The sequence below is a fragment of the Fukomys damarensis genome, unplaced genomic scaffold (genome assembly GCF_012274545.1).
Source record: "Fukomys damarensis isolate Sample0158 unplaced genomic scaffold, DMR_v1.0_HiC HiC_scaffold_8, whole genome shotgun sequence".
Classification (NCBI taxonomy): Eukaryota; Metazoa; Chordata; class Mammalia; order Rodentia; family Bathyergidae; genus Fukomys; species Fukomys damarensis.
This window is the reverse complement of record NW_022900920.1, coordinates 11,582,441-11,595,393: the sequence shown is the minus strand read 5'-3', so window position 1 is coordinate 11,595,393 and position 12,953 is coordinate 11,582,441. Positions and strand designations below refer to the sequence as shown.

At 43.3% G+C, this 12,953-nt stretch overlaps 2 protein-coding genes across 3 annotated transcripts in view; one reads left to right on the top strand and one right to left on the bottom strand.

Annotated features, from left to right (window-relative positions):
* The window catches only part of Dock1 (dedicator of cytokinesis 1), a 523,445-nt gene that overhangs the window by 239,789 nt on the left and 270,703 nt on the right, over positions 1–12,953 (top strand). The gene's annotated exons all lie outside the window — the stretch shown is intronic.
* The window catches only part of Insyn2a (inhibitory synaptic factor 2A), a 57,551-nt gene that overhangs the window by 28,511 nt on the left and 16,087 nt on the right, over positions 1–12,953 (bottom strand). For both annotated transcript variants that reach the window (XM_010620813.3, XM_010620821.3), the window contains exon 2: positions 8,875–10,039. In XM_010620813.3, coding sequence (XP_010619115.1) covers positions 8,875–10,034 — 1,160 coding nt within the window. In that variant the 5' untranslated portion in view covers positions 10,035–10,039. The remainder of the gene's footprint in view (positions 1–8,874; positions 10,040–12,953) is intronic.

The window sequence follows — 12,953 nt, the reverse complement described above, 5'->3', positions numbered from 1 at the left end:
GCTTTAATTTGTTGTTCACTTAAGTTTAGGATCAGCTTCAGGAAGAGTTAGGTAGGTACTTGGTGCTCACTCGGATGGGCTATTTATGTTAGAAAGATGCTAATGAGCTGCTTTTCCCAGGCATGCTCATGAGAGTGAGGGAATGTGTGCTCAGCTGCAAGAGACTTAAATGTGAATTCTGGCTTTGCCATTTCTTTTGACCTGGGGGACAATATTTGAGCACATCGAAATTTTGGTTTCCAGACAGAAGTCATTCCTACCTTGAGATGATACTGTTAGGACTCAGTTACACTACACTGAATCACTAGTGTATTGTAGGCCATCAGAGGAGGTAAGTTTTGTTGTTGCTCTACCTGGAGGACACTCACTGCACTGGAGCACTCCCTCAGATCCAGTGGGAAATATAATGCAAACTGTTTTTGTATAGTTTTGAAAAGTATTTGAAAACTAGAACTTGCATTTCATCTTTTTAAAAAATCCACATCCTGGGACACAAATCCATAAATTCCATAAACGTTCATGTCATGCCTTGGATTGCTCATATTATCTGTAAATGGGGTGTCTGAACTGCCTAGTGGCATGGTTGTGAGGTTTTTATTCACCTACCAACTTGAAAGGCTGGGGAGGTATTTGAAAGCTATTTTGGCATTCTGTACAGGCAGATTATTTAAATTACATTTTCAACTATGTGTGATACCTACACGAAGCCCAAAGCAAGAATGTGAAATGTGTATTATTCTTACAAATATATTTTGCTTTATTTTTCATATTAGGTATGCAAAGGAGCATTATTTTTTCAAGAATTTAAGAACAGTATTTACAAAGTTATCTAAATATGAGCTATAGTAAAGGTTCGCTATGACCCTGGAAATTAAATAAGGAAATGCTAGAAAGGATATGATATATATTTCTACAAAGTTATTTAAATATAAGATATAGGGGGCCAGGGATTTAGCTCAGTGGTTCTACTACCATTCCTGTGCAAGTACAAGGTCCCAAGTTCAATCCCTGGTACCCCCCGCCCCCGCCAAAGGGGTTCACCATGACCCTGGAAATTAAGTGAAAAAAGTGCTAGAAAAGATAAAGTATTTTTACTTCAAAAATCTCAAACAAAAAATAACTAGTCTTGGACTTCAGGATTTAAATATGATAAATATAAGTTGAAACAGAAGAAAATTCAGTGGTTTCCCTGCAAACTATTTCAAGGATGCAACCTTGACAGACCAAGGCCAACTCCAGCATTTGCAGCTATAGAATAGATAAGGAATTGATGAAGTGTCAAGGAGAGAAAAGAAAACAGAACGTGAGGATCACTGTACACTTAGAAGGAGCTCCATACAGAAGGCTTTTCTCCCCTCCCCTCTTGTCTGTTAACTTTTGTGATTACTTCAGACAAGCTGAAATTGTGATGTTTTTATTTTTATACTTTACTGTAGAATATATTCTTAGAGTAGAAAGGAGCCTCTGGGACCCCTTCTGTCATTTGGATCCCTCTTTATTTCATTGTCAAAAAACGTAGCTCAGGGCCTAGCTAGGGTGAACTAGAATTAAATCCAGGTTTCCTGACTACATCAACTCCCTTGCCCATGACTATAAATCAGTGCATCCTGTATTTCTTTTCGAGGATAAATACAAAGTATAATGTCTCCAGTCTGTGATCCTCAACCCATCCTCACCTTCTGAGATAAACCAACTTTTATAAGAAGGCCAGAAAATAGCACATTCGAGCCTGTACCCTTGTTGAACCTCTCTTCATCTTTGAACTTGGGAGTGTTGCGTCACATTAAGAAAATAACAGCTAGAGGAAAGGATTGACTGAGTGCAGGCACCTTCTGGGGACTGACATCCTTGTCTTCTATGTCATTTAATCTCCAAGAGCAGCCCAAGGCAGGCATTCCTTGGACTCCATTACAAAGGTAAAGGCTGAGGTCCAGAAGGATTGAAAACCCTGCCCAAGCAGTTAGGGAGGCAGGATCAGCATGAAGATCCCAGCTTAGAAGTGGGTGACCCAGTCATTCTACTGGCTCCCCTCCTGAATCTCATTCCCCCAAATGGGAGAAAGCAAGTGCCTGAGAGGCTGACCTCAGTTGGCTAGCTGCAGTGGTTTAAAATGTTTTGGATTGTAGTAACTGTGGAGAGAGACACCAAGACTGATTTATGAAGAATATTAGAAAATCAAGTGCTGACATTTCCATCTTGTGCAAATAGAGAGTGAGAAGGGACCGGAGAGCTGTTAGAAGAAATAAGAATCCTTTTGCCTCTGAGTGCCGTTTTCTTTCTGCTCCTCATAATGCCCTGCTTTTCTGTGATGCATCATGCCAGAGCTGGAGAAGGCAGCGCTCAACATCTTAGAGATCTACTACGTTGGTTTTCAGGACTGCAGAGACCTGACAGAGACTGTATAATGAGACCCACACCATCTCCTCCACATTTGGCCATTCCCCACTAAGCATATGGAAAACTCCAGTCTCAATTAAGTGGGTAGGTTTTAGCAGGAACAACCTAATCATCTTTCTAGCCAGTACACAGCCAAATTGGGACAGGATCGCCTGAGTGTGCCCAGCTTCCCCTTGACTCTCAGAGGGTAGAATCTGGGGGGTTAATATGTCAGAATCTAAGGGAAGAGCTGTGATTCTTCAGCGTTTATGCCATGGCTGCTGCAGTGATGCACAACTCTCGATGTGGTTCTTTCTGCTGTGTAACTTAAAAAATTAGACTGTCCTCTTACGCTTCCTCTATTATTGTGATGCAGTATTTATTCTGTTTGGGCATGGGTAATTAGAGCAAATTCAGAGAGATTTCTCATCCCCTGGCAGGTTCTTCTGAAGAATGCTTGATTTTGAGTGATTTGTCAATATTAAGGACATGAAAGAGGACAAGTATATCATTCCTATCCAGCCAGCATCAATATCTAGGTTAAAAGCAAGTCACATGTTCTTGATGACCTTTTATTCCCACAATGGGAGAGGGAGACCTTTTTCATGCTGTCAAGAGATGCTGTCATATAAATTACATATATGTGTGCTCTACACACATGTGCATGCACCCCTCCCCACACACATTCCAAAGCCAGACCCCAAAGGCTGTACAGACTGGTGACTAATAAGCATATACTTGAACAAAATGAAAGTCAACGAACCATAAACCTTCGAAGGCTGGGTCTGAATTCATGTGACTCTCACATATGTTCATCACCTAATACAGGCTCCAGCATTCAGGTAGAAGCCTTCTGAATGTGGGGTGACCCTTGCACGTTTGACAGTCACACACTCTGCACCCATATTTTGACTTGCATTTCCAATGAGCAAATGGGTCACTGCATTTACTAACTATAGCTCATGACCCAAATCTGGTTGCCCCTGTTTCTTATGAATAAAGTTTTGTTGGAACATTCATGCCTATTTGTACATGTACTGTCTATGAATGCATTCACGATACAGTGGCAGAGTTGAATCATAATGGCATAGACTGTATGGCCATTAAAACCTAAAATACTTACTATCTGGGTCCTCTGTAGAAAATGTTTGCTGACTCTACCATATAGGACTGAGGCTGCAATTGCCCCAGTAAACACAGGTTTTAACTTCTTAAATGCTCATGTCTGCACATGACCCTTCTTAACTCTGTGGTTATTCCCATTTTGTGGTGACCGAAAGGAAAAGCGAAGTTGAGTAAACAAGATGAGACACTGCTCTGGGTTTACATTAGTTCTTATTCCTATTTCCTTGTGTCTTGAAGGCCTGTGAGTGCTGCCCTCAGAGAGCCTCTGAACTTGGGAGGATTCCCATAGCTTTTTTTTTTTTTTAAACTACTGTTTGTTCTGAACTGAGAAAAACTGAGCTCCAGCCACTGAGAAGCCTTCAGTGAGCAGGCCTTCAACCCCCAGGAAGCTGTTCCTATGATGGGGCAACAGGGATCGCAGAAGACTGTGAGTCATTGGACTTGCACCTTTCCTACAAACAATTAGACATCTTGGGTTGTTTTGATATTTTCCATTTCTTTCTTTAAGTCTTGGCCTTACATTTGTTCTGATTCAGCATAGCCACAAAGCTCCCAACGCTTCATGATTTCATCCCCACCTACTGGTTATGCATGAGGGCCTGGCATGCCGTGGATCCTGCTGCCTTCCACTTTAACATCCCCCCCACCCCGCCACGGCATTTTATTATCCCCAAGCTGCAGATATCTCAGCAGCTCCTGGGAGAGAAACTGCTTTATTCTGGCCAAGGCAGTTCCTGATCTTGTGTAGGATGCCCTTTAATATAGCTTCCAAACTGGTTTCAGGTCTCCAAGTAGCAAAACATTATTAGGCTGCTGTGAACTGATAAACACATCAAGACCCTAAATCCTTTGGGGTGGAAAATCTTAGAAGCAAGCAGAGTTCTTCCACCCAGGGGGCTGTGGGGCCACCATTCCACAGTGGCTGGCAGGTCTGCGCAGCAAGCAGTGATGACCTGCAGCCAGTTGGTCTGCAGCTTCCCTGCCCAGGCAGCCCATAGATGCTATAGGGAATTACCACTGTTCTAAGATTTCATTGCACTTTTAAATTCAGTGCCCCAATTGCCCACTTATATAGGTAGCCTGCATGACCTGAAACTTCCTCAGATAAGAATAATACTGAGAACCGTGAAATAAGCAAAATAACTCTTGGCATTCATGCAAGCTGAATGATCAGATGCTGCCTGCACTACATAAAGCAGGGAGATTTTAGTGAACTGCATAAACACTTTACAAAGGACCAAAAGGCATAGTTTTGAATACTTTTTTGCACTTCTGCCTATTCACAGAATACATCCTATTGAAATGCTTTTCAAGGGATATGTCCTTACCTAGTACCCACTGTGTGCTGCTTATAGATGGGCGCTTCCCAGATACAATATTTAAACTTCTCATCCTATTTGATAGAAGACAAAATTGAAGCTCACCAAGGTTAAGTAACATGTCTAAGATGAAAACTTTCTCTGCTGAGGCCTTGCAGAAATCTACCTAAGCAAATGAGATCAATGAAAGTGTCACATGAAAAATAATTTGGTAACTACTGAAATTGGATGTGGCTAGTGATGCAGAATTTCCTCTGCCAAGTAAGGATTACCAGGAACAGCTTGGCTAACAAACTTGATAGTAAAAAGATATGCTATTTAAAAGATTATACAGGATCAGGGTTTTACTTCAGTGGTGCTGTGCCTGCCTCTAAGCCCAAGGTCCTCAGGTTGATCCCAGTACTGGCGGGAAAAAAAAGATTATACGTTAAATACACTGAATACATGGAAAGAAACCTAAATGGCCAAGGGCCACTAGCCAGGTGGACAGAGCACTGAGTTTGCTAACTTTGACATAATACTATACACAAGAGCAGCCTTGTGACCCTCACAGGCCCGATTAAAGCCTGGTGTGTGGTATGAAAATGTGAAAGCAAGATTTATCACATGGATTCAGACTCATAAGCTCCAAGGTGCCAACCTGCACCACGATTCTTCCTAATGCAAATAAAATTCTATTCATTGTCCTTCCATGCTTCACTGGGGGTATTGGATAAGGAGAGGATTCGATTCTACCCAGCTTCTGAGCATTTTCTGTAGTTAATAACTTGTAAGCTTTAGGATATTTTCCTAGGAAAAGTATATTTTAGCTTGTTTATTCAATTCTTTTTCATTTCACAGAAAGAATACATAATAGCTAGGCAGGGTAGCTCACACTTGTAATATCAGCTACTTGGGAGGCTAAGAGAGCAGGAGGATCAAGAGTTCCAGGCCAACCTGGGGAACCTAGCAAGATCCAGTTCCACAAGATAGGGGAGGCAGAATGGGCTCAGTCCCTAGTATAAGAAAAAGAAACACAAAGGCTATGTAATTATCTACATGAGTGTATTGTCCTGTTTTTTTTTTTTAACCTTGAGATATGACTAGAACATGCCCTCCCTAGATAAAATAAAGTAAGTTATCCTTCTCAATTGTTCTGGAACCTGTCCTTCAGGGATTGGTTGGATACCTAGAGGAACAGAGTGCTTCACTGTCAGGATTTGACAGCAGACAGACTTTAGCAGTTGTCACAGTATTTATACCAGGGAAATGTCCCTCAGAGCCACTTGTTACAGTTGCCTCACACAACACTGCTGGGCCTCATCCTCCTATTCCCCAGGACTCTACAGGACCCAAGCCTGGCAGAGAGTAAACAATGAGACTGCTTCTGCTCTTCCTTAGAGGCTTCTGCTTTATCTGATATTCTGACATGGAAAAGAGAGGTGAGACATTTGAGTGTTAATTAATGGCCTTGGAAATTGACCAGAAGTAGGAAACATCAAGGTGGCTTCAGAGTTTGAAACCACTTAATTCACTGTTATCTGTATCCAGAGGGCTCAAAGAATGAGGTGGACACAGATTCTAGCATCAGACGTGGGAGTCCACCATGGGTAGCCCTGCTGTTCTACTGTGAGCTTGTCCTATGTGGACAGCCACCTAACTGGGAACTTATTTCAAAGTAAACCATCTTGTGCCATGATCAAGGATCCAGAGTCCTCAGGTGACCAAGAGTCAGGCACTCTGCCATGTTTTGGGAATCCTGGAGAGAAGGACTTTTCATGATGAGGGACATGTTCTCTAACTGCCTTGTCTTATGGATGTTGCTACTGAGCACTTGAAATGTGTCCAGTGTGACTGAGGCACTACATTTGCAACTATCATTAATTGTAATTATTTTGAGTTAGAGTTTCGTTTGCCACAATATCAAATGCAGAACCCCTGCCACTTTTACAGATAAGGATGCACTACTTCCTGTGGGCTGAGCTTATTTGTGTGTGTGTAGGGGATGTGCACCTATTATTCTGGATTCAGACATGGGCCTTTAAACGGTTGCCAGACTTCCAACCCCTATCTACAGCATCACTGACGTGCAAGACCAACACTCACACCTCTAGTGGACACTAACCCATATATTGGCCATTGGGCAAGCACATAGGATATCACCCACATAATCCTTACTCCTTGTTATCGGATGGGCAATTAACTCTAACTTACAGGAAAAAAAAAATGAGTCACACGAGTTACAGTCCTTGTCTAAGTCTGAAGATTCACAATTCCCACCCCGACACACCTTACTAAACTAGAAGCCATTTTGTTGGGCCCAGTCTCAGAGGACTCTTATCAAACAATTTTCCATCTTTGTTCTAATAGAAGAAACTACTTACATAATGCGGTTTTCCTTTCAGAGTGTTCATCTGTCACACATATTTATTCAGGCACATACCCATGTCATCTTGCACATTAACATGCACATCTGGTTTTACATCATTTAGTGAATTTTATTTTACACCTGTCTGCATTGGTGTCTCTTTTGCTGTCTAGCTTAAATCACTACTACTTATATCAAAGTGAATGATAGGGTCACTATTTGGGCTTTTAAATTTTTCCATAGGAATGTGTCTGCTAATCAACAAATTCCTGATATAACCGTCTCCTCAGTGTGTTGATTTGGGGTATGTACAGATTCAGATATAAATGACTGAAATGAGATGAAAATGGAGATGTAAGCCCAAGACTGAACAAGGCTTTCTGGAAATTCTTTGGTGTTAAATTACCTACCAAACTCTTGTTAAATTATTTTATGTTTGCCTGGCAATTCTTATTTCTTAATAACAACAACTACAATTTTACTGTGGAAATCAAAGTTGGGCAGTGGTAAGAAATGCTTATTTTGTAGAAAAGCCACCTACACGAAGCTGGAACAACCAGAAGACAGGGGCCAGATCTCCCAGGAACCTAGACACTGGAGCCCATGCCATAGCCTTACCTTTTGTCTTGGAATTACAGGTCTTTGTTTTTTTTTTTTTCCTCCATTGTTTTCAATAAGCAAAAACTTTCTAATTTACCTAGAGCAGTCCTCCTGAGGAATTTTCACTCTGATAATGTATTACTGAGCTTATCTTCTTCATGGTGCCTGCCAGCTCAGCCACCAAAGTAAAGGGTACAGGCCACGTAGGACAGCAGGGCACTGACCCTTCGCTTAAACTCAGGAACACTGTCTGGAGGAAATCCAGTTTCAAGGGGCAATTGAAAGAGAAGGCTTAGCAGTTTGTAGGCTGGTGGGCCACGGTTACTGCTTGGAGAAGCCTGGAACCAAAGCAGCGCGTTGGATGTGTCACCCTAACACAATCACTGCACACAGCTAAGGTGGCTGGCTGGCCAGCCAGGGAGCTCAACGACGCACTCAGTTTCAGCTGTGAAACATAATCAGGTCTAGCCAGCCTTTACCAATGTTAATAGGGCTACGACTATGAACTTGGTATTGTTCTCTCTGCAGCCCAACAGAACATACAGGTCACCCCATCTGAATAGACATCTGTCTTTTCTAATGAGGGGTACTCCTTTGCATTTCAAGAAAAGAGTAAAAAAGATTTTCTATTATATAAAACTGTATGCAGTCTTGAATGTCAGTGTCATTCCAATTATGATAAGCTTTTAAGTCAGTATTTATTTTTCTCAATGCCATTTTTTCTCCTCCATAATATTCCCAACAGGCAAATAGCTCCTTAATTTAAATATTTTAGACTGGCATATGAATTACATATTATCAAGATCATAAACTCTTAGTTTTACTAGATTAAAAGGCTCACCTCACCAGTTCATTCAAAATATGGGTATGGTTTAAATTCAAAGCCAGGCAGGTGCTTGCTGACCAAGTGTACCTTGAAGCTGAGTATGCCATGAAGGAAGAATGGCCTTTCAGCAGTCTCTGACCCCTTGTAACCTGCTGTTTAGACTATAGCCTGTCCACAGAATTGAAAGATTTAGTCTCCTTATGCACTTGGGCTTTGGGGGTTCATAGATGGACCCTTGGTGATGAGTTATAGAATGAGTAAGACACAGTAAGCATACATACCCTTCTCGGTGGGCTTCTCCTTTCTCCAGCTCCTGAATGACCCCCAAGAGCACTTTGATGGTCTCCTGACTTGAACTGATCAAGTTCTCCATCATCTGAAGCTGTGCCTTGAGGTCCACCACTTCTGTGTGAGGCACGATTTGTTGGCATTCTTCACCTGCAGGTGTGGCTGCGGCACTGGGCTGAATCTGCAAGGGCTGTTCCCTACTTTCGGGGGACTGGCACTGCACTGGGGGCGAGCAGGCCAGTGCAGAGCTGGGGGTTGGCTGCGGCCCATTGAGATGTGTGGCTCTCCTGTGCTCCTCATCTGCAGGGCAGAGGGACCACTGGCTGGCCGCGGCCGAGTCTGACAGGCCAGGGTCCAGGGTCCTGGCATTGATGGCAGGCGTGTATACGGTGGCCACCTCTGTTTTAAACACCCTCCCGTGGGCCAGTGTAGCAGGCTCCTCTGAGTCCGGGGTGCCCCCTTCGGACTTTGCTCTCCCCTGAAGCTGGTATACAGCCTCTTCTGAGGGAGGCCGAGAGGAGTTCTGCAGTAGAGCCTCTGGGTGCCTGAGCACATCGGGGTCTTTGCAGGGCTCTGCACAGTTAACCCCAGGGAGCAGGTCCATGGCGTTGATGTGCTCGTTGGAATGGAAAACCAAGGCTGTTGTCTTGTGTATCCGCCCTGCGCCACATGTTCGAACTTCCTCCATGGGTCCTGCCTGACTCTTCTCTTTCACATCTGTTAGGAACCCATTGTTTTGGCTTTTGAAGGGATCTGCAGCTGGGATGCCTTTGAGATTCCCTTTTTTTCGGTCCAGAGGGAATGTCTGATAGCACTTCCTAAGGTCCGGTGAGGTCTGCACACCTGTGCTCTTGGTGACATTGGGGATGGAGCGCCGTGCAGGCACTGTCATGTATTTTCGATAAGCTGCTCTGCAGGACACGGGCTTGGCCTCTCGCTTGTCGCCCAGCTGTCCCGAGGAAAGGTGTGTGTCCCTCTGCTCATTCTGGGCTTCGCAGATATCCTTAAACCGCACTTGCAGGGCTTTGTTACGCTTTTTAATTTGCCGATTGGGATCCAGGGCATATTTCATCTCCAGGGCCAGGCAGGCAGCCGGCTCCACTTCAGTCTCAGGCGTTGTGAGTATGCATTTGCTGGTTTCCTTACTGACCATGGTTCCTGTATTCAGAGACAGCAACAGAGGTGTCAGTGGATCAGAAACATACGAGCAAACACGGGTGGCAAGGACTTCTGGCCAAATTTATGACTGCCGGCTTCCTAATTATTTTTAAGCAGGTGAGGTCGGCCTTTATGTTAAGGAAAATCAGACAGAGTTGCTGGCAGGCACAGCATGAAATGCTTCTCAGATATTAAAGCCTGCTTGTGTTTCCATGTGGGATACATTCCTTTTTCTTTTGATAGTAATGCATGTTTCCCCATTAGACAAACCTGCTTTACTCTATTCATCAAGAAGCCCAATGACGCTGCATCATCTTCTTTGCAAATTATCTTTTCACATGCGTGTCTCTGCTTTGTAGGCAGATGGTTTACCAAGTGCAACTTATTTGGTTTGGGTTTTTACTACTTTTTGCAGATGATGTGATTAATCTATTATTGGAATCAAGAAGTGCTGTTTTAAAGACTTACTGAAGCATCTCGGTGCTGAGCAGATATATGTGGACAGCCTGTGAGGATGGGAAGTGAATATATTTAGGTTAGCCATTTTGGATTCCATGGGAGCTGGCCATGCTCCTGCACTGGAATCTTTCAAGGGTACATTGTGGAGGGTAGGTTTGCTTCTCATGGGTTAACACCAGTTGCAAAGGGAACTTGGGTTTCCCTGAATCTACAAATACAGTGGTAGCAACTCTCTTTTTTGGTTTCATGGGGAGCAGAATTTGAAAATACTTCCAAAAAATTAAAAGAAACTATTTATTCTAGATTCAAGTTTTGTGTTTTGATCAGAGCCTTGGAAAAATGAAAACAATGGTAGTTGTTTCCGTACTTAAATCCTGAAAGAAAATAAAATCATGAGGCTTTATGTTAGTCACACAAATTCATCCTGGGCTGAATTATTAAATGCAGCTAAAAAGATGCAGGTGGCCAATGATTCCTCTCGGGGAATACCAGTGGGGTAAAATGCCTTCATTTTATCAGGCAGATTCACAGCTGCTTATTGTACATGGAAGAACTTTCCTGAGGGCTGAACTTGAAGCCCTCACAGTTAATTGAGAATATTTTTTTGTGAACTGGTCTTTGCTTTACCCCTTGTCTTTGAGAAGGCTATGTGGGACTGGAGAGGTAGCTGTAGGACCCTGGCATGAAGCCTGGTATCCACAGTTGCAAGGTTACAGACACAAGCGGTGAGAGCTATACTGCCCAACCCAGGGTTGTCAGGCCTTGTGTTCTGTCATGGGGAGCCTGAGAACCAACGAGCCTAGAGACTTGGAGTAGCAGTTCTTGAGAAATGCCAGGATTCCAACACTTGAAGGGTGGCTAACATTGATGGGGTGAGAGTATCCATGGGCCAGATGCTCAAGGTAATCTGGAAGGCCCTTCCTCGTAAATGTCCCTGAAGGTCAATACCACACTTCCCATTTCAAGGAGGAAACTCACTCATTCCAGATCACACAGAAGCAAGTAAGGCTAAACCGCCAGACCCCGAATCAGTGCAGCTAGTAGTAGATCCAGGTGTCTAGCAAACAGAAGTCCAACCCCTCCTCAGTTCCTTGGTCTTTACGGAATAAGCACTGCAGGCTGATATATATGGTGGCTTGGTGAAGGGGAAGAAGACAGACCTGTACAGCCCCTGTCTGAGAGTCACTCCCCTCTGCAGCCTGGCACCTCTGGTAACTGACCCCTGCATCTTGGGCCAGCATGGTCAAGCCACCTTGCAGGCTGCCATCAGTGGTTACCAGATGAAGGTTTTAGAGAAAACTCAAGTTCAGTGCGGTGAACTAACTAGTAATCATGTTAAAGGATAACAGAGTAATTTCTGCAGCATTTTAATTTTGACCACAGTTTTTCAGTCACTGCACTACTGATACTTCATTCCAGACCACTGATTTTTGGAGGTGCTCCCCTGTGCAGTGTAGGATGTATAACAGCAGCATGTCTGGCTGCTAGCTATGGGACAGAAGTAACACATCCGCCTCCTCATGACTTCTAGAAAGGTCTCTAGACTTCGCCAAATGACTCCGGGGGCATAACTGCCCTAGCAGAGACCACTGCATTAGCTATTTCAGCCCTAGATGCCTAAGCTTCCAGTTCCCCACATGTCCCGAAAGTCAAAGGTCTTTCGGAAAGCAAAGGAAGGTCTTTGCTGCTTTACTGGGTGCTGTGGATATCTGGAGCCTCTATAACAAGAAACTTCATCGACAGGTCAGTTTTAGGAAGAGAGAGAAGGGAAGGAACAGACCGAAGACGTGTCTGTATCTTGGCTCTGCTCTGAAGAAGTCTAAATTGTATGTGGTGGGTGGGACAAGGCAAGCCTGCTAGGAGAGAGACACTTATCCTTACAGGCTAAAAAGATACCCATAAAAGAATATGGTTTGTGTGTATGTGTGGGAGAGAATATAGGAAACTAGGGGCATAATAAGAAAATTAAATCTTAACCCTCACTCTTATCTGGTATTCATTTTTGAGCTGCTTTTGCTGTCCAGGTGTGTCAGAATGTATTGTGCCATCATTCTGCAGAAGACCTTCATACGAGGGGAAATTTGAAAGGGAGAGCATTTTTACAGAGAGCAATTTACTAGTAATTTTTCAGCCCTTTCCCTGCCACTACTGAAAAATGTGTGTCTGAATAAGTTTGTCCTACCATGCTATTCATCATCACGGTTTTCCAGGAACTGCACTGAAATGATTTTTTTACATTACTCTGCTGGTTTGGGAAGATATCCTGAGTGCTGAACCCAGCCATCAAACTCATAAAACAAATCAGAAGAATTAATTGCTAGTGGAAAAATAATAATAGTAAAAATATTCTAAAGCTCTTCTCTGTCTTACAGAGTTGCTAAGTGTTATACAAATCGTTTCTTTATTAGTAAAAATGATGGTAATACTTAGGACTTTTAATCAGGCTAGTTTGTTG